We start from the raw sequence: 20,648 nt of genomic DNA on the forward strand, positions 1-20,648 counted from the left end.
CAATCCTGAGATTTGTAGCTTGTTGTTGCACCAGAACTCTCTGACAGAGAAGGCTGAATATCTCACAAAACTAGAAATCTCAGGAATCCATAGAATGGAGCCTTGACAATTAAAGCTGTGTCAAACTGCATTAACTCTGCAGTATAGACACAGCCCACGTCAACTTCAACTTATGACAACCCTATGAATGAGAGACCTGCAAGGGCTCCAGTATTGCAGCAAATGACTTATTTAGAACAAAGATCTTCTGTGATATATTTGACATATCTTTACCATGTAAAGCCAACGTTAAGATTTTATTTTCAAGATTCATCTATGAATCTCTAAATGTCTGATCTGTATAAATGTGGTCAGTAAATACCCAGAATCAATATTATTTCTCTCTAAAAAGTGAGGTAATGATGCTGGCCCCAGATCTGTGATGCTGGTGATGTCACAACCAGATGGTTGTGATGGAATTAAAACTACTATCTATCATTCACCCTCAAAAGCCACTGAGTAAGCCCACTCCCCAGTTTTCAGCTAAATTCTCCTTTGTCTGATCTCTGCTAGAATGTGCAGAATCTAGAATGGAGCATGGTTCCGTCTCTTTCAAAGTCCAGAAAGCAATGGTAGTTTTCAGTGCTGGAGTTGGGCTTCATTCTGAACCAGAAGTGCCTTGAGGACAGGGAAGGAGAGCTCCTAAAGTAATAGCCAAGAAAAAATATTAAGATAAAATAAAGACATGGCCTATGATACTGATGAGGAATCTCTCACACCTGAGGTGAGTTGCCAAATGCAGACAGGCTGAATGGAAAAGTAACTGGGGATAAAATGGTCCCCGGTAAGACTCTGCGCTTTGTCGGAGTTGGGTGCCTTCAAGTCATTCCTAAGTTATGTAGACCCTAAAGCGAACCTATCCTGGAGTTTGCTTGGCAAGTTTCTTCAGAAGCAACTTGCCATTGCCACCCTCTGAGGCTGAGAGAGTGTGACTCACCCAAATCACTCATTGGGTTTCCATGGCCAAGTTGGGACTTGAACCCTGGTCTCCAGAGTTGTAGTTCAGTGTTCAGTGCACTGCCCCACACCGGCTGTAGACAACACAACTGAGATATGATTTTGCTGAATATTCTCTCCAGTGGCTGAAAAGAGACATTCCCTCTAACATGCCTGTCCATTAGCTATGGCAGCATAACAACAACAACAACAACAACTTGTTATTGGCATAGCAGCTTCAAAAGTATTGGCCACTTGGCTGCCATCCCACAATGCTACAACTATCTCCAGCCATTGCAGGTGGGATGTGATGGCAACAAGCAGAACAAAATACAGCGAATATATGAAAAAGAGTCTGCAAAAGGGGCCTTCCCTTTATGTGGTCCAAGTCTGCATTGAATGCATGGTCACAATTAACACACATGTATATATGTTAAAAAATAGCGTGAGCAGATTTTCCAGCTAGATTTTCCTCCAAATGTATGCATAGATCCATTAGCTAAAGTGTGTGGATTTTGAAATGTACACAGTTTTTCAATGGTGCACATGTTTCTGAAAGCCTGTTTTGGGAATGGCTTGGAAGAATGCGTACCTCTGATCACAAATTGCACTCAGGTTGCAGGAGCGATGAATTGGGGAAATCTCACATTAAAATGTGATCACAACAAATTTCTTAGCTATTCCTAGTAGTCCCTGCTCCATCTGAGCTGTGTCAGACCATGACTCTTGAGTGATTGGAAAATCCTGTAAAAATACTGCATACATCACCAATATGCGTTCGGGAACTGTATATGCATGCTTTTGCATACTGAGTGCATCTAGAATGCTCCAGTATTAAATCTGCAAGCCAGAAAAACAGAAGATAGGAAATGGCTTATGGCCATCCTTCTGTTTTTCATAACTCTCTGTGGAAAAGAATTTATTTCAACTTGACCCGATCGATGAAAGTAGTGTTTTCACACTTTCTGAGACTTGTGAGGAAAGACACACCTTACCTTAAGAATCTGCAAATTTGAGGCTTATGTGGCATATTTTTTTGGGGGGGGGGATGAGTAAAGTGCGTGCAAAGAAACTTGTAGGTTTTAAAATGTGAATGGTTAAAAACGTGAACAGTTTCACAATTTTGGAACGATAGGAACAAGTGCTCTTGTAATTGAGTGGCTTCATGACATTTCCAACTTATGGTGACCCTAAAAAAGCTCTATGCTCATCCTTGCACTGGATACTGCTGACTGAAGGGAAATACCTTTGACTTCCTTCTTTGTTTCTGGTGCAATGCGCAAAACATTGAAATCCAGTGTATTCGAATTGGGAAATTACTCTAGAGCAAGTATCAAGTCTAAAAAACTGAGAATTGTTTTTCCATCTGTTTTTGGCTTTGGAATCCTGCGTCTTCAGAAAAAGTCAGACAACAGTCGGTCCCGCATACGAAACCCATTCAGTTTATTTTCCTGGGGAACCAAAAAGGTAGGTCCAAGTAGCTGAAATTTAGCTTAGAAATGTAGTCAATGCATCCAAGCATGTCCCAGTCTCTGGGACTTAATTCATCTCCCTCCCTTTGTATATGTATACAGTATATATGAAGGAAATACTAAAATGGCTAAAAATAATTCCTCCGCCATTCATAGATTCCATGATTCTATGAAGGAAACACTTATATTGCTGAGAATAATTCATCCATCATTCACCAACCTTGAGACTGCTGTGTGATTTTGGCCATATTTTTCAGGGGGTACATTTGAAAGGGATACTCTTAAAGAGAGGTGCCCTCCTAGAAAGAAAGGGTCCTTGCTTGGAGGTCAAACACAGAGACAAATAAACTGAATTATTTCTGCAGTGTGGATGCAGTCAAGGAGCCCCCACATTAGATCTGGCAATCTAAGCAGCCAGAGAAAGAAACCAGTGATGGCTCCTGTCGTGTGCTGCTCATTTGTTTGGAAGAGATTTGTTTTGGAAGAGATTTTCCATCTTGCCTCTCTGCCAGGCCTCTCCAGCCAAAGAGTCATTAGTCACAGCCTTTTGCCTCCTGTGATGATGATCATGGCTTTGATTCCCCATCACAGCATGATTACAGCTGTCACCTCACATTCAAGGAGAGAAGCTTTGCATTTAACCTTTCATTTTCTTCTCTCAGCCATCAATGGGCCCCGTGGGAATAGTATAGGCCCAGTCCCTGTTGCCAGGCCAACATGGAGAGGGAGACAACTGTGGCAAACAAGGCTGGCAGGAGACCTGTGATGTGTCACCTGTAGAGATGTGGCTAATGGTATGGTTGTGCAATTGTGGTTGTATGGCGAGGGCAGGGAGAGAAAGCCTTGGACTGTCTTTGGCCTCATTCTGAGAGAAAGGAGTTATTCCAAGTTCACACCTTCCAGCATTTCTCAGAGGAAAACCAGGATGGATGTGGACACGAGATATCAGTGTATGTTCAAGATGGCAAGTTTGGTCAAGACGGGCTGTTGGCAAAGCAATTTCCATACATTGAACTGGGACCTCCATGCTTCATGTTGTGGCTTGCTTGTGAAAATCATGTCTTGCTGGGGAGAAACTGTAGCAAAAGCACCCCATCCACAGCCTAAACCAGAAGAGCATGTGCTCTGACAGCATACTCTCCAACTGTCCTGATTTAGCAGCAACAATCTCAATTAATCTTGTCTTGTCTCACTTTTTCAGCTGTTTTTTTTTAAAAAGTCCCAGTTTGTTTCCTTCTCTCACATTTTCCTTTGTCCTTAGCTTACTTCAACAGCTGCAGATGGAGTTCAAAGTGCAAAAGCAGTTTGCACTCAACTCAGCTAGAGAGCGGAAAGGCGGGAGCAAAATTTTCCCCTTTCCTGTAGACTCAGGCAAAAGCAAAAAGCTTCAACTTCTCCTAGCTTGTCTATTCTTAATAACGTTCCCCATCTTGACCATCCTCTGATGTTCCTTGGCCACCTGTTGCTGTTTTCATCAGTGAAATGTTGGGGGATACTGTATATACTCATGTATAAGTCTAGAAGGTTTGTAATATCCAACACCACCACAACACTGAATAATATGTCGCTTTCCTGTATTGTACGCTTAATTCATCTTTATCCACCCTTTTAAAGTTTCTGTAAGCCATCTCCAAAGACATGTTCCCTATCTTCCTCTTTTCCTCTTGCATTAATCTCCCAACAATATGTTCTTGTTGTGCATCTTCAAGTTTTTCCCGACTTTTGGCAACACTGAGGCAAACCTATTGTGGGATTTTCTGGGGCTGAGAGTGTGTGACTCCCCCAGGGTCACCCACTTTTCATGCCCAAGCAGGGCCTTGAACCATGATCTCCAGAGTCATTTTCCAATGCTCAAACCTTTGTATACATCCATTTTATATTGCTCCTTTTTGTTTACCTCTCTTCTTTTGATGCTTCAGTTTTTGCATCTTTCCCTCCCAACCCAAAGATGAGTCTGAGTCTTCATTTGACCACATCTTTATTAATAACAGAGCTTGCAATAGCAATGGCCAGGGGGCATGATTTAACTTCCCGGAACGTGACGGTCTTGCTCCCTTGGTGACTCATTGGTGTTCTCAGCTAGTGTTGATCTGAGATGAGACATAAGACAGGAGGCGATGAAAAAATTAATAAAAATAGAAATGGGGGTGTGTAGCCAGAGGCAATAACCATCATGCAACACAAAACCTCTTTGAGAGAATGCAAAAACAATCAAAGGACTCTTTAGGACTAGATGAGGAACGAATTGCCAATAGCTCTTTGAATGTATTGTGGACTGCAGCGTTTGTTCTTGCAGGAGGTTATTATTTTTCCATCCATAGTCCACAGTTGTGTTGCAGATTTAGAAGGTGGCCGCAGTGGTGGCTGGTGGCCATGGTCCATCCACTCTAGGTTTTAATTTTAATTTGAAAGGAACTATCTGGATGCAAACGTATTTTGGGAGTGGGACTCACAACTCGGATAGCCTTTTTAAAGTTCAGGCAAAACCCCAGAACAGGGGCATCAATGGGAGGTCTGAGGGGTATGGACCAAACCAGGTGACCCTAAGGGGGGGGGCACACTAGTATTCAAAGCAGTCAGTGCCTGAATGGGAGAACCTTATGGGAAGATCCCCAGGTATACCACTGTTAGCCCTGTCATTGAAGACAGGTAGAAAAGAAATGTAATTAGGTCCATAAATGTAATAGAACAAGTCTGTGATTCCTGCACTGCTTACCTGGTTTGCATCCCAGTTCTCATTATTTAGTGTGCTCTCAGAAAGAAATTGCATAGCAGTAGCACTATAATTGCAGATTGGATGAGAAATTACCATGATGCTAACCTCTGTTTAATTTCATGGCACTCAGGCTTGATGTTTTGGCTCTGGAATGACTCTCGCATGCAAGATTGGTTTGCCTTATTGTGTGGCCATTCATGCAGCTTCCGATCTGAGGTCTTTTGGTGAGCGTCAGCACTATGTAGGGCTTAAATCCAGTGGAGGCTGCTCTGGGTTTTAGTGTGAAATTGAAAAGAGTTCACCAAGGTGTGAGGATAGGGTTCAGCATTTTGTGGGATTCATTTGAGGTCTGACTAAGGTTGCATCTGCACCGCAGATGCAGTCCAGTTTGACATCACTTCAACTGCTGTGGCTCAATGCTATGGAATTCTGGGGATTGTAGCTTTGTGGGACATTTAGCCATCTCCGTCAGAGAGCTCTGGTGCCACAACGAACTACACTTTCCCAGAATTTCATAGGATGGAGCCATGGCAGCTGAAGTGGTGTCAGACTGGATTATTTCTGTAATGTGGATGCAAAGGTACAAAGGTTTTAAGATATGTTATGGTGATTTTAAGACAGAGATGAATAATAATGATAATAAGGGTAATAAAATAGTGCTTCAATAGATTATCATTATAAGCAGAAGGGAAATATATATATGTCACAACTATATCCATCAAGTAGAGATTAGAAATTAGAACATATTTAAGAAATGTATGTTTTAGTGAAAAGAATTAGGTAGGTAGAGAGAGTAATTACCATATTCTCTTTGATTTTTTGGAAGTAATTTTTAGTATGGTAGAGTTGTGTAACTGCTGTTTGTTTTTGTTGTTAAATGGTTTGTGCTTAAGAGTTTTAATGTGTTATGAGTTATGTGTAAATGTGTGTTGATGAAATAAGATTTTTTTTTAAAAGGAAAAAGAAAGAAAGGCAGGATTTAAATACAAAAAAATTCACACACACTTTCATTGCTATGATGGCTGCTGACTTCTTTGTCTTGTTGTTTCACTGGAGATCTCTCCAGTTGGTTGTCACTTAAGAATACTGGTCTTCCATCGGCAAATATCATCACCCCAAATAGCCTTCCCTCATTCAATATGCTCACACACACTTTTGCTCTGAAGCCCCTTTACCCTGCATTTATTTTCCCCCCACAATTTTTTCCATGGCTGCTGGTGGTGCAGGTGAAAATCTATGCAACAAGCTCCAAAAGACTGCTGAGTCTTTGAATTAAAGGAAGGACCCTTTGCAAAGCTCTTGGGAATATCCTTGGTCGATGAAGCCAGATGAGGCGCTAATGAAAAGATGATTGAAAAGGGTCTTCTCCCTCCCTTCATTTGCAAGTCAAGAAGGGCGAGAGATTTTTAACTCTTGCCATTGCTTTTGCAGAATACCCTGAAATTGTATGGTAGATTGTATCAGTCTGCTGTCACTGTTCATATTCAGGATGCCTTTCCAAAGCCATCACCAAGGCTAGGGCCCTGTGCTCTCAATGAAACAAAATCCCAGTGGTGGCTCCCATGTCTATGAGTATATCCACACTGCAGAATTAAAACCGTTTGCCAACACTTTAACTGCCTGGCTCTATCCGACAGCATCCTGGGTTTTGTAGTTTAGTGAGGTGCCAGAGCTCTCTGACAGAGCGGGATGATTACTTCACCAAACTACAAATTCCAGGATTGTACTGTGAATCCTACAAGGCTGTGAATTCACATTGAGTTTAAATGAGTTAGCCAAGGTGCTGAACATACTGGGGAGGAATACTGCTACTACTGCTCATAATAACAATTTCTTACCAACCTCTTTCCATGGATTGAAGCAGGGAACAGCATCAGTTGAAATAAAAAGACTTTTGGAGGGAGTTGAGGTGGAGTGGATCAGTAATTTTCTCTGTCTCCAGCAATTCCCTGTGATACTTTGCTAGTGCATAAAAAGTGACTAAAGGTCTTCTTGCATTGTGTGTATATGTGGAGATTTTAAAATGTCCAGAGGGCTGTTTGAAAATTATGGTAGATTTGCCTGTCTGTACAGTGAGCCCTCGATATGCACAGATTCTTCATCCATGGATTTAACTATCCATGGCTTGAAAATATTCAAACAAAATACAAATTCCAAAAAGCAAACCTTGATTTTGCCATTTTATAGAAGAGATGCCATTTTATTATGTCACGGTATTCAATGGGATATGAACGTTCACAGATTTTGGTATCCATGGGGGTCCTGGAACCAAACCCCAGCTGATACCAAGGCCCCATTGTAGTTAAGAGACAGCAAAGGACAAAGTTTACCAAAAAGAAAGAAAGGCGTTCCTGTGGTGCAGCTCTCAGCATTCGCACCATTGGTGTTGCAGGCTAGGGCTACTGGAACTTGCAGTCAACAACATCTAGAAGGCTGCATGAGCCCTGCTTGTGCATTGAAATGCTGCCCAGTGTTGTTATAGAAGCCCAGCTTCATGCTACTTGCTACTTAATGCCATGTGCCTAATACACACACACACACACACACAGAGAGAGGACAGATCTCTGTCCAGAGTAGTTTACAAGTGAGATATAATCTCAAAGATGACAACATCGGAAGGGAAGAGAAATGCAGACTGGGCAAACCAGGGAAGGATGTGCTGGTGTTTCCGCTGACTTTGCTACCCCATTCTGCTGCTTCTGTACAACAGGCTTCAATCTGGGACTTACATTCCTTGTGCTTCTTACTTGGCAGGTAAAGGAAGATCCAGCCACACCAGGGCAGCCCGCAGTGACTGCGCAAGGCAATGACTGGCATCTGGCTAACCCTGAAAAGGAAGCCATCACTGTCACTTTACATGGGGCCAAAAACGTGCCCTCTACCAAGAAGGGGAATGTCCCTAACCCATATGTCATTGTGTGAGTATTTTTTTTCTTTGCCTATTTCTCTAGGCATTCAAGCCGTCGCGAGCCAATTTAGGCAGTGGCGTTACTAGCATGGGTATCACCCAGTGCAGGGGGTGATGGTGTGGTGGTGGCAGCAGTCTGAAGGTGGGACAGACAGGCGCATGTATGTTCACTCACCTCTCCTTCTTTGCTGCCTTGTCTCCTTTGATGGAAAGAGACAGGGCAGCTGAGAAGGAGTGGGCATCGGCAGTAGCACTGCATTCCCCCAACATGAGGAGGACCAAACCAGGTATCATCCAGTGCAATGAGCACCCCCTGCTCCCACTAGTGACACACTGAATTTTGATCCAGATGTATTTTGCACAAAAAGCAATAATGTTTTTAAACAATGTTGTCCAAAAGCAAATACCTTTTTTGCACATCTTTGCCCAGCACATATTTGCACAAAATATGATGGCTTGAGGCAAAAATGTTAAAAATTCTGAAATTCAAACATTCTCCCCACACCCCCAAAATGCAAAAAACAAGAACCCTTTCATAATCTGCATTGGTTGAAATAAATATTTTAAAATTATCCAGATAGATAGATAGATAGATAGATAGATATGATGTTCAATGAAGATTGACATCCCTAAATCAAAGGTCCAGTTTGGACTCACCTGCAGTGAGATAAACTCCTTAAATGTGGAGGATGCTATCAGAAGCTTATGTGTTCTTGCATATTTGCTTGTTGCCTTTGGGGGCTAAGAGGAAATAGAATATGTCAATGAACTGGGGAGACAGAGCATTGCTTTGAGGATTTTAAAAGCTTACATGGCATAAATAAAATAGCACTGTGCCTTGATGTCCAGAGTTTTCCCTGTATTGTGTATAATAGATGCATCCTGGGATTCAATTAAAGCCCAGTAACTTTGGCATGGCTGCTTAATTGAAAGGGCATTTCTGAGTTGTTTTGCCATCAGGCAGGCAGTGTGTCTGAATTCTGAGCAGGTTTTGAAAGAGGCAGAGATGGTTGCACAAGACAGAATCCTTCCTCGAAAGTGCCAGGAGAACCAAGGGCGGGGGGGGGGGGGGGGGGGTTTGCACAGCCTCTGTGCAAACAAAGTTTGATGTTCTTCTAGGCTCAGAAGAGCTGATGTTGGTTTGGTGTCCCATCAGAGCTGATAGGCAGGGCTGTGAACAGGGATGGTTTGGCATGATTAGGAATTTGCAGTGGGTTGATGCCAATGAAGGGGCTGAATGGCAAAGATGAAAATGCCATCGTCTTGGATCTTTGATAGAGAGTTCCTGCATGGCAGGGAGTTGGATTGAATGGCCCTTATGGTCTCTTCCAACTCTATGATTCAAAAGATGCCAGGAGTAGAGATGTCAGTTCTCAGGGCCTGGCCCAGAGTCTCCAGTTTTCAGAGGTCATCTTCAAGCAGGAGATGAGAGTCTAAATTCTCCAGTTTTGTGGGGCTCAGTTCCAGGCAAGAAGCAAGGGCTGGGTACAAATCTCTCACTCAGCTAATAGAGCAACAGTTTGTAACGATTTGCAAGATTTCACTGATTTGTTGCTACAGCTTGCAAAGACTCTATAGGATTTTTTTTTTTGCACTTGCTTAGGTCGTTTCTTCCCTCCCAATTGTTGTGGTGCCAGGGTTCATTCTCCACTCTGCTTTACATCCACCTTCTGGTTAAAAGCAAGTAGATGAGAATAAATATTCCTGAGCCAGTATGATGCAATGTTTTGAGTGTTGGACTATGACTCTGGAGATCAGGGTTCAAATCCCCACTCAGTTATGGAAAAGCACTGGATAACTTTGGGCAAGTCACATTCTCTCAGCCTCAGAGGAAGGCAAAGGCACCCCCCCGAACAAATTCTGCCAAGCAAACCCCATGATAGGTTTGCCTTAGGGTGGCCATAAACCTTAAATGGCTTGAAGGTACACAACAACAGCAATAAGCCATCAACCAGAAGTGTGAAATGATCTTGACCATCTGTGCTTCAGGATGCATTGTGCAAATTCTCCAATGCTATTCAAAGGCCCTCTCATAAAGCATATCAACTTAAGCTTTTCAATTTCCTCCAGATGTTGATCCTGTCTATTGAGAAGAATTTCCTATTATGTATTACTGTTTTTCAGAACACACGCACACACGGTTATTTATTCTGCCCATGAGTATAATTAAAATGGAAAAGGTTTTTCAACAATTTAATCAAATTGTTCTTTTATGGGTAAATTAGGACCCTGATTGTTACATTACAAACCAAAGCAGTCATACTCAGAAACGTAGGCAGAAGCATAGAGAAAATGCAGCAAGCTCATTTTCTATGACTCCAGGGGATAAGGACACAAACCAATGGATGCAAATGACAAGAAATAAAAATTCTGATTAAATGTTTGGAAAAGCCATTCAATGGTGGAATTACCCACCACAGAAGGGTTTAGACTCTCCTTTGATCATAGGTTCATATAGGAGGACCTACAAATGCCCCAAGAATCTGAGAACATCTAGATTCTCCAGCACATCTTTGGCAGAGTTACATTGGAGGACCTAGACATTCCTAGTATTGATCAAAACCACAAATAATCAAATTCACAAATATCAAAACTACAAATGTGGAGGGCAAACTGTATTTAAAATATTGTATAGAATTACCTTCAGGCTATGTGTATAAAGTGTATATGAAACATAAATGAATTTTGTGTTTAGACTTGGGTCCCAAGCTGTCTCATTATACAGTGGTACCTCGGGATACGAAATACCCAGGTTACGAAATTTTCGGGATACGAAAAAATCCCATAGGGAATTATTGTTCCGGGTTACGAATGTTTTTTCGGGTTACGAAAAAACTTTTGGTGCTTTTTTCAGCTTTTTCGCACGGAATCGCGGCTTTTCCCCATTAGTGCCTATGGCAATTCGGCTTACGAAGGCTTTTCGGGTTACGAAAGCGGCCGCGGAACGAATTACTTTCGTAACCCGAGGCACCACTGTATATATATCTGAGATAGCTCCAAGATTCTGCATATCCAAATATTCCAAAATCCAAAAAATCTGAAATCCAAAGCACCTCTGGTCCTAAGTATTTCAGAAAAGGGAGACATAACCTGTATAATAAAACTTAAAAGACACTCCTTCCCAGAAAGACTATTTAGCCTAATTTATAACATAACTAAACTGTGCCAGAGTTTGGTGACGGGTGTAAAATAAAGCGAGGGCTAACCTCTTTCCAAGTATGGTTCCTTGATTGATGGAGGTTTTGTAGCATGGATAAATTAGTAGCAGCGGGAGATAGAGAAACGTTGGAGATGCCTCCATATCAGGCTGCTACAGCCCAAATGTGGAAGGTTTCTCCAGGGCAAGATCAAACTGAAAAGCTGTGTTTGGGAAGGATCCGTAAAATGAAAGAGCACAAGGGAAGACAGGGTAGGCCTGTGGTTCGTTGACTGACAGACTGCTCTCTGTGCCAATGCAAAGCTCACCCGGCATGATGCCCGCTGAAAGCGTTTAGATTGTGTTGGTTTGCATAATGGCCGTCGGCATGAAATGAGCGGAAATGTTGGAGTGGGTGTCTGCGTCTCTGCTGAAAAAGTCAGAGGAAGATCTGAAAGGCTGATTTGGACTCGTTTGTTTGTTTGTTTGTTTTAGAAACCAAAAACCCAATTATGTATACAGTGTTTACAACCGTCGTTTGTAGATGCATTTGCAAATAGACTAGGACCCAAGCTGTGCCACAAAGGCTGGGGAGTACAAAACCAAACCAAAGAGAACAAAGGAAGCAAAGAAAGAACAAAAGGAATGTCCCCTTTGAGTCGGATCCAAAATATAAACAAGAGTAAACATACTGAGAGTGGATCAGACAGCAGAAAATAAGGCTGCAAATTCATTTAGATCATGTGTAGTGTGAAGTCTACCCTCAGCTGAACTGGACTTAAGAGCTTCAGCAGTTACTGTGCCCCCTGAAAAAGACTGATTCAGGTTGCTGCCAGCACTTTGCATGGCTCCTTTAAATTTTGGACTAAAAACCAGAGTGGATTCACTGGCCCACTGACATGAAAGCCACCAGCCACCATTGCCTTTATCCATTTTAGAGATCAACTGGAGGTTGACTCAGGCTTTATGATGCCCTGAATCCAGATCATCCCTTCCAGGCATCTTCCTTGACTCCTGCAACCTGAAGTCTGTGGCTTCAGTAATGGAAAGTCCATCAAGGGCTCAGCTCTGACTGAGATGCTGGCAGCTGGTGTCTCCTGGGTCAGAGGGGTACCCTAGGTTTTAGTTACAAGTTTAACAGATGTAGCCCAAGTCCTGAAATAGGCTCAGAAGTTCCAAAATAGGTTCAATGCCAGCAGCCAGGTTAGCTAGAGGAGTCTGGGACTTATAGTCCCAGTAGACATTTTCCCAAGGTCTGAGCCATACTAGCTGGTGGATTTAGGGAGATGCAGTGGTGTAACGGTTTGAGCATTGGTCTATGTCTCTGGAGTCCGGGTTGAATCCTGGCTCGCCATGAAAACCCATTGGGTGACCTTGGGCAGTTACACTCTCTCAGCCTCAGAGTGGCAATGCCAACCCCCTCTGAAGAAAAATGGCCAAAAAAAAAAAACTTATGATGGTTCCCTTAGGGTGACCATAAGTTAGAAATGAGTTGAACATACAGAACAACACCCCCCCCCCCCCAACTCCCCAAAAGCCAAAGCCAATTTCCCAAGTTCTAAGCAGGCCATTGGTCACGCTTGCTAGGGAATTCTGAGCACTTTAGTCTAGACTGTTAACTGTGTGACAATGGCTGCCTAGAGATTTAGAAAATTGGGACTTTGACCATATTCCTTCACAAGCCATTGTTGAAAGAAGAGACAGAGAGAGGAGGAGGCCACGACTGGCTCGGCCTGACTTCCATTCCCCCAGCAGCTGTTCCCAATTTGTAGGCTCTGCTGTGTCCCTACTCTGCCACTCCTTTCCAAAAGATTCCTTGATGCTGTAATGAAACCCAAATGCTTTCCCTTATGGATTTGGTCAAAAGCTGAGCCTGGGTTGGAGGAGAGGAGATGAGTCCACCTCTTGGGCATCTGGGAATGTTCATTCCTGAGCCACCACTTCTTCCTTCAGCAGCATCACTGGGCTGCCCTATGGCACCAGGTGCCCTTTCTCTATCCTTCCTGTGCATCCTGGCTCTGTTTCAAAGCTCCTGGTTTAAATACACATTAAACAAAACTGGAAAACACATATTTACAGTGGAAGAATGAAAACCGCTTGGGCTTTTAAAAAAATAAATAAGATTTTGACCAATGCATAGCATGTGGGACTTTGTCTCCTTTCATTCTTCCACTGAGAAAAATACATTACACTAGAGCATGGAAGAAGCATGCTACTAGCAAAGTTACTCCCTGCAACTAGTTGCCTTTTCTGATAATGAGGGTGCAACAAAATATCATTTTTAAAGAGGTGAATAAAAATGGCATTGCTTTTTGAAGGCAATAAGTAACAATTCCTAATTAGTTTCAAAAGTTACTTTTATGTCACATTTTGAAAAGCATTTGGACAAGAATGATCCCTTAGCCAACCCCGCTCACATGGAAATTACCAGCTTCTTCATCACACCTTTGTTCTGAGATATATATTTTTTTCTCCTCCCACCCTTTGCTGCAACTGGAGATATTAGCCTAAATTTTATTTTACTTCAGACAAGAGTTAGACTCACTGAATTCAGAAGATTTACCTAAGCGTTGGCTTATCATTCAACAACTGATAGACTGGGCCTACTCTGTTTCATAGAATCATAGAATTATAGAGTTGGAAGAGACCGCAAGGCCATCCAGTCCAACCCCCTGCCATGCAGGAAATCCAGATCAAAGCATCCCCGACAGATGGCCATCCAGCTTCCATTTGAAGACCTCCAAGGAGGGAGACTCCACTACACTCCTAGGAAGTGTGTTCCACTGTCAAACAGACCATCTAACAGCATGAATTCTAGGGTTTGTAGTTTAGTGAACCCCTAGAGCTCCCTGGGTGAAAATTCTGAATACCATTCCCAAAACTGTAAATCCCAGGATCCCACAGGAGGCAGCCATAACAATTAAAGTGGAATAAAAGTGCTGTAGCAGTGGAGTGTGATATTGACATAGGTCTGCCCAATGACTGGGCCAGTTCTGTCCTCAGAATGGCTGGCATTCTGTTGGATATTCCCAAACAGAGTGGACCCTTTCCATCAATTGTGGAATGGTGAAAGAGAACAGATTCCACCTAAACATTAGGAAAAACTTCCTGAGAATGATAGCTGTTCCAACACTGAGATGGATTGCCTCAGAAGATGGTGAGCTCTCTTTTGATGGAGTCTTTAAACAGAGCATCTCTTAGGAGTGCGTTAACCATGTATTCCTGCATAGCAGAAAGTCAGACTAGATTACCTCTCCTCCAATAAGTCTATGATCTCTCCTCCCTTTACATCCATCTTTTATCATTTCTGTTATGATGACCTTTTCCTCCCAATATGTGTTAGAGAGAATGTTTGAATGAGAGTCATAGGAAATGCCTGAATGGAGAGGCAAGGACTTTCCCAATCCTGGACTTGCCAGAAGGCAGAATTGACATTCAAACTAGTGAGCGCAATAGTGTGTGAGATTAAAACCAAGAGTACACCAAAGCCTGTTGCCTCCTCCCCCGGTCCCGCTGGAAATATAAAAAGCAAACACGATGGGGGGATCTCTCTTACAATTGCTGTATTAAAGATCCTAGACAGAAAGCAAGACATCAACCCTGGGATTTATTCTGTTGTCTGCTATTGGTTTATCGTAGACTAGAATGCACCAAAAACTATTTTCTTAGTGCTGGCCCTAAAACAAGGGCAGGCAACTGAGGACAGGTCAGGAGTCATTCTTTTCTCCCTCTTGCATAAGCTGCCTAGTTATTCCTAACAAAACTGGATCATGTCCCAGGACTTGGATGAAATACAGCCAACTGCATGGGGGGGGAAATCTTAAAATTCATCCCCTCCTGAAATGGATTTTGCTAGGTCAGATCCTTGGGCACAGCAGTACTGAAGATAAGTTGTTGTTTTTTTCCCAGGTTTGTCATGCCAGCATGAAATGGCACAGCATGTGCTCCCAATCCCTCCAAGGTATTCTGTGCTCAGCAGAATAGATCTTTCACTTTGCAAAGTCTGCATGTCAATCCTACAAAATTCCGCTGTGTCTGTTCTGCATGAGGTTAGAGTAGAGAGCTAGGCATACACTGTTTCCATCCAGCCAGTGCCCAAAAGCATCTCTTCCTCTGGAACCACAACCATTTCCATAAAGCAATTATGCCCAGATAACCTCAGGAGGGCTGAAACATCAATAGCCTAAATGGTAACATGCAGGCTGTGTTCGTTCTCCCTCCCTCCCTCCCTCTCTCCCTCCCTCCCTCTTTTTCTCCCTTTTTGACAGGGATCCATCACTACATCACCATGGCAACAAAGGGCGGGAGCACACCAGAGGCCATTGAGATGGCAGAGTCAAGGGGGTGGGAGGTATAGAAAGGTACAGAAGCAACTTTGGAGGATGTTTATACAGGGCTTTGTGAATCAGGCTTGCAATGTGCATCAGGTGCTCCTTTTCTTCTGTTTTTTTTAAGTTACCATGGTGAGGAAAGCAAGGTGGAAAGAAATTGGTTATTGTTCACAATAACACTGGCTTGATTTTCAAAAAGAAATGAAATGTGGCAGAAAGAGTTTGCACGTGATGTAAAAGCTGGGCATGTAGGTGCTGGCATGGAGCAATGGTGGCCAGTGGCTCTCAGGGCAAGCGGTGCAGTGGATTTTTGTTCTGATATTGAAGGGAATTAAGGTCCTATCCAGGGAACAGACTTTAAAACAACTATCCAAAGTGTTGAATGCATGGCAGGGACAAACTTTAAAGGAGCTATCCAAGGTACTGAATATAGGGGGAGTTAAAGGAGCCATCCGAAGTGCTGAATGTATTTGAGGCCAGCATGGTGTGATGGTTTTAGAGATGGACTAGGCATCTGGGGACCATGATTTGATTCCCAGTTTGGCCATGGGTGACTTTGGGCAAGTCACACTCCCTCATCGTCAGAGGCTGGCAATGGCAAACCCCTTCTGAACAAACTTGCCAAGAAAGCCCTATTTGGGGGCAAACTTTTAAAGGAATTATCCATAGTGTTTAATATACTGGGGGACAAACTTTAAAGGAGTTATCCAAGGTGCAGAATGTATTTGGGGTGACCATAAACAGAACTATTCAAGGTGCTTAATATATATCTGAGGGCAACCATTAAGGGAACTATCCAAGGTGCTGAATGTATTTGGGACCTTTCACCAGAGGTGGAATTCAAACAATTGAACTCAATGGTAAGAACAGGATGGTTTTGAAAAATACCATATTATGAATCTGTGGAGCCCCAGCTGTTGAGGATACTCAACATATCCTGTTTGATTGTTGTTTATATGTTAAAGGGAGAATCACACTTTTTACAACCATTCTTGGATAGAATGATCTACTGGACCTTTCAACTAAACTGTTGTATCTTTTCTCTGGAGAAAAGGCAGGCTCCACTCAGCTAAACATCTTGGCAGAAAGCTATGTGAAAGGGGGCTTTTTTGTCTGCTACAAGATGCTAACAATAAAACAGTTGCCCATTTTGTGAGTCTTTCTCTTTTCTGAAAGGCACACTTCACTCCACCAAGAGGGAAATCACAGTAGAAATCTATATGAAACAGAGGCTCTTTTAGAGATATAAAACTGAGTTTTTGTAAAAGAACACGCCAAATGTGACCAATTTTATGGAAATGAGCCTTTGAGTGATAGCACATCCCATCCCACTTGTCATTTGTCACTTGCTCATTCGCATCATTCCAAATAATGCAGCTTCAGTGATTGCAGGGTTGGTTGCTCCCTGCTGCGGGGATGGGAGACAAGTCTGTTTGGCAAGTGTGGCTACTACAAAGCATTGAAATTGGTGGCTTCCCTGGCAGTGGGTCTGAAGAATCTGCTCTGGGTTTTAGCTGAACCTTTAAATGAGCTGTTCAATGAGATAAACCCTATCCCCCCCAAATACATCCACCACCATTACGTTTATCTCCCAAATACAACAACAACAACAACAACGCAGGGGATTGAACCCTGATCCCCAGAGTTGTAGTTCAATGCTCAGATCACTACACCACGCTGGTTCTGGTTTACAGTCTAGTTAAATAAAGGGCTCTTCTAAGCCTGAAACAGCACAGGGATATGGCGGCTCAACATGTGATAAAATTGACAAATCATTGTATCATAGATTTGGAAAAGACCACAAGGGCCATTCAGTTCAACCCCTTGCCATGCAGAAATATACAATAAAAGCATTCCTGATAGACGGTCCTTCAGCCTCTGTCTAAAAATCTTTGAAGAAGGAGACTTCACCTCACTGGGAGGCAGCATATTCCACTGTCCAACAGCTTTTACTGTCAGGGCATCCTAATGTTGAGGTGGAATCTCTTTTCTTGTAGCTTACATCCAGTGCTCCGTGTCCTAGTCTCTGGAGCAGCAGAAAACAAGCTTGCTCCATCCTCAACATCACATCCCATTCAAATATTTAAACGTGGCTATTATGTCACCTCTTAAACTTCTCTTCTACAAAACTAAGCCTATCAAGAACCTGTTGCTGACACAATGATAAAATGAGCATCAGACCTAGGTCACAGCATAGATATGGACAGCTGGAAACTAGCTTGAGAAAAAACAAAGAAATTACAACATGCCAAAACCTCAGTGAAAATTTCTGGAAAATGGAGCATAGGTGGCATCTAACTCCCAATAAAATAGCAAAAAAAAATTATAAAACAAGACCGGGAGCATGCTGGAAATGCAGCAACGCACCTGGAACTTGGATCCACGTCTGGTGGAAGTGTTCAAAAATAAAACTTTACTGGAAAAGTATACGTAGAGAAATTGAATATATGCTAAAGGTTAACTTCGAAATGAAACCGGAAATGTATCTGTTAACTATGTTAGGTAAGATTCCTATTCAAATCAAGATAAAATATGGAAGAATCCTGCATTGTTTAATAACTGCCACCAGAATTACAATTGCTCAGTTCTGGAAAAACCATGAGATACCTGATTTGGAAATTTGGGGTGTGTGTGTTATGAAATGCAGAAGATGGACATTTTAATGGGTCGTTGTCATAAAGTCACACTGCAGATGTTCCTCTCTAAAAAGAGGTTGGCAATGGCAACCCTCCTCCTCTGAAGAAACTTGCCAAGAAGACCCTATGGCCTTAGGGTTACCATAAGTCAAAAATGATTTGGAGGCACACAACAACAACAACAAAGTGCTTAAATATAGTTTGATTCCATACTTCCTGGTTAAAAAAATGGTCTTCTCTTTGGCCTAAAAGAGCTGAGGAACTGAAGGGATGTGACGAATGGGGCAATTTTAGGAGGATACGGGATGTTTTTAAAAGAAAATAAAAACATTCCCAGTTATGAAAAGTTTTAAATGGCTTTGGGGGCTTCATGCTGCTTCTTCCCCACAATTGCCTCCTATGATGATACTTGCAAATGTTAGCAAATTCTTCCATATGGTGGAAAGTCTCACCCATCCCTAAGAGTCACAGAACTAGCCTTCCTTTATAGAATTTCTAGAGAAGAGGGGAAGCAGACACCAAAATTGGTCCGACAAATGCTAGCTCTCCACTGCAGACTATCCTCTTCCCCCCAAAGGCATAAAAGAGGTGAAAGTCACAACAAGGCAACCTGCGCAATTGCCCCCCATGGGCTTCTGGTTTTCAATTACATTATGTCCCTTTTAATTCCTAGGCCTCTTAATTTTTATTCATCACCAACTCAAGTGGTCTCAGCAGCATTTGGCGGGTAGTAAACGTTGGCTGCATGCATCTGTTCGCAGCTCACTAAGAAGAGAAATGAGTTGCCTGCTGCATCCTGTCATCTGATCTTGTGGGCCAGGGGAGTTAGGGAGAACGTGGTGGTGACCTTCTTCCAAAATGGTCAAGGAAAAAAAGCAAATGAAGCCATGGTGATGACCCATGCGCTAGTGGGGAGCTTGTGAGGAATTGTGGGGCATACATAGGGTTTTAGCTACTGGTAGAGTTAGGGCCTTGGGTTATCAGATCAAGACTATCCCAGGCCTTGAGATCTAGGGGCAATCCTGAGTATGTCATAGGAGTTGGGTCATGGCGATATTACAAGGACGATGGTTACAAGCAGGAGCCTCTATTGATGTCATTAAATATGATACATAGGAAATCATTGAAACAAAGAAAGAAACACTTTTTGATTGTTGGAAAAACTCCAGCATTAGGCTGTCTTCCCTTCTCCATTTTCTTTTTGGAGCAAGCGAGGTTTAGATAGAATAGTATTCTCTATATGTGAAATACTCCTGTCTTCCCTCATCTAAACTTTCCCATTTGCTCTTAACTATCTTTTGAAGGCATGGCCATAAATACCTTTTGTAACCAAGTAAACAGAACATGGGACCCAGGACATTTCCTTTTGGGATGTGCCTCACATAAAGATCTCTCCTTCGTGGTTGCCATTCCAATTCCTTCTCTACCTCTTATGTTTTTCAGATTGCCAACGTTTTTGTTGTTGTTGTTATATACTGCCCTTTCCCCACAACTGGGACTCAGAGCAGCTTACAAGATTAAAAACAATACAATTAAAACCATGGAAAAAATGTTACAATAAAACAGAATTAAATTATTACAGTAATAAAACAGATTGCATATCAAAGAATAAAATATAGTTTAAAAGATAAAAATGTTTAAAATATATTTAATAATAATAATAATAATAATAATAATAATAATAATAATACATTTTATTTTTATCCTGCCTCTCCGGTTGGTTGGAGGCAGCTTCCAAAAGAATAAAATGGAATACAGAGTACACTAAAATACTAAATAAAACCCATTATCCCTCCCTCCAACCCAACACTTAAAATTCTCAATAATAATACATGATTTAAAAGAATACAACATGCAGCCCATTCTTTAAAACCTTCCATTTCAAATGCCTGTCTGAACAGGAAGGTCTGGTCAAGATGGTGACTTAAAGACTTAACCTAGTGATAAAATTAAAATACAATTAAAATATTACATTTTTTAAAAATTACATTAAACCATATAAAATACCAAAGCTAAGGCTAGAGTACTGTTCAGGGTCCTCTTCTGTTATTATTATTTTCTTTTTTTCGGTGACACATTCTCAGCCCCAGAAAACCCGGCAATAGGCTTGCCTTAGTCACCATAAGTTGGAAATGGCTTAAAGGCACACAGCAACAGCACACCTGCTGCTTGGGACTGCAGAATCGCTCCTTTCTGCTTGTTGCACCCATCCTTTCTTGGCACAATGCAAGACGATGATTGCATGGATGATTTTAGTGGAACTGAAGGAGTGAGGATGAAATGGCAAGGCTAAGTTTTCTTTCCTTTCCCTCCCTTACTCTGGTGTTGCTGAGACAAAGGAAAATAAGGCGAGGTGGGGGAAACCTTGCTCCTCTGAACCTTGTTCTGATAGGTTAGCTCACCCTTTTCAAAGCAGATAAAAGAAAATTCAAGGTCTCCATAATGATGATTTTTCTCTACGCTTGACTAATAGC

The 20,648-nt window shown here is 42.2% G+C and overlaps 1 protein-coding gene across 2 annotated transcripts in view; it reads left to right on the forward strand.

Annotated features, from left to right (window-relative positions):
• The first annotated feature begins 527 nt into the window (after window positions 1-527).
• CCDC33 (coiled-coil domain containing 33) overlaps window positions 528-20,648 on the forward strand; it is a 112,352-nt gene continuing 92,231 nt past the window's right edge. For both annotated transcript variants that reach the window (XM_042475304.1, XM_042475305.1), the window contains exons 1-3: window positions 528-763; window positions 2,374-2,442; window positions 7,918-8,081. In XM_042475304.1, coding sequence (XP_042331238.1) covers window positions 725-763; window positions 2,374-2,442; window positions 7,918-8,081 — 272 coding nt within the window. In that variant the 5' untranslated portion in view covers window positions 528-724. The remainder of the gene's footprint in view (window positions 764-2,373; window positions 2,443-7,917; window positions 8,082-20,648) is intronic.

Source organism: Sceloporus undulatus, chromosome 6 (assembly GCF_019175285.1).
Source record: "Sceloporus undulatus isolate JIND9_A2432 ecotype Alabama chromosome 6, SceUnd_v1.1, whole genome shotgun sequence".
Classification (NCBI taxonomy): Eukaryota; Metazoa; Chordata; class Lepidosauria; order Squamata; family Phrynosomatidae; genus Sceloporus; species Sceloporus undulatus.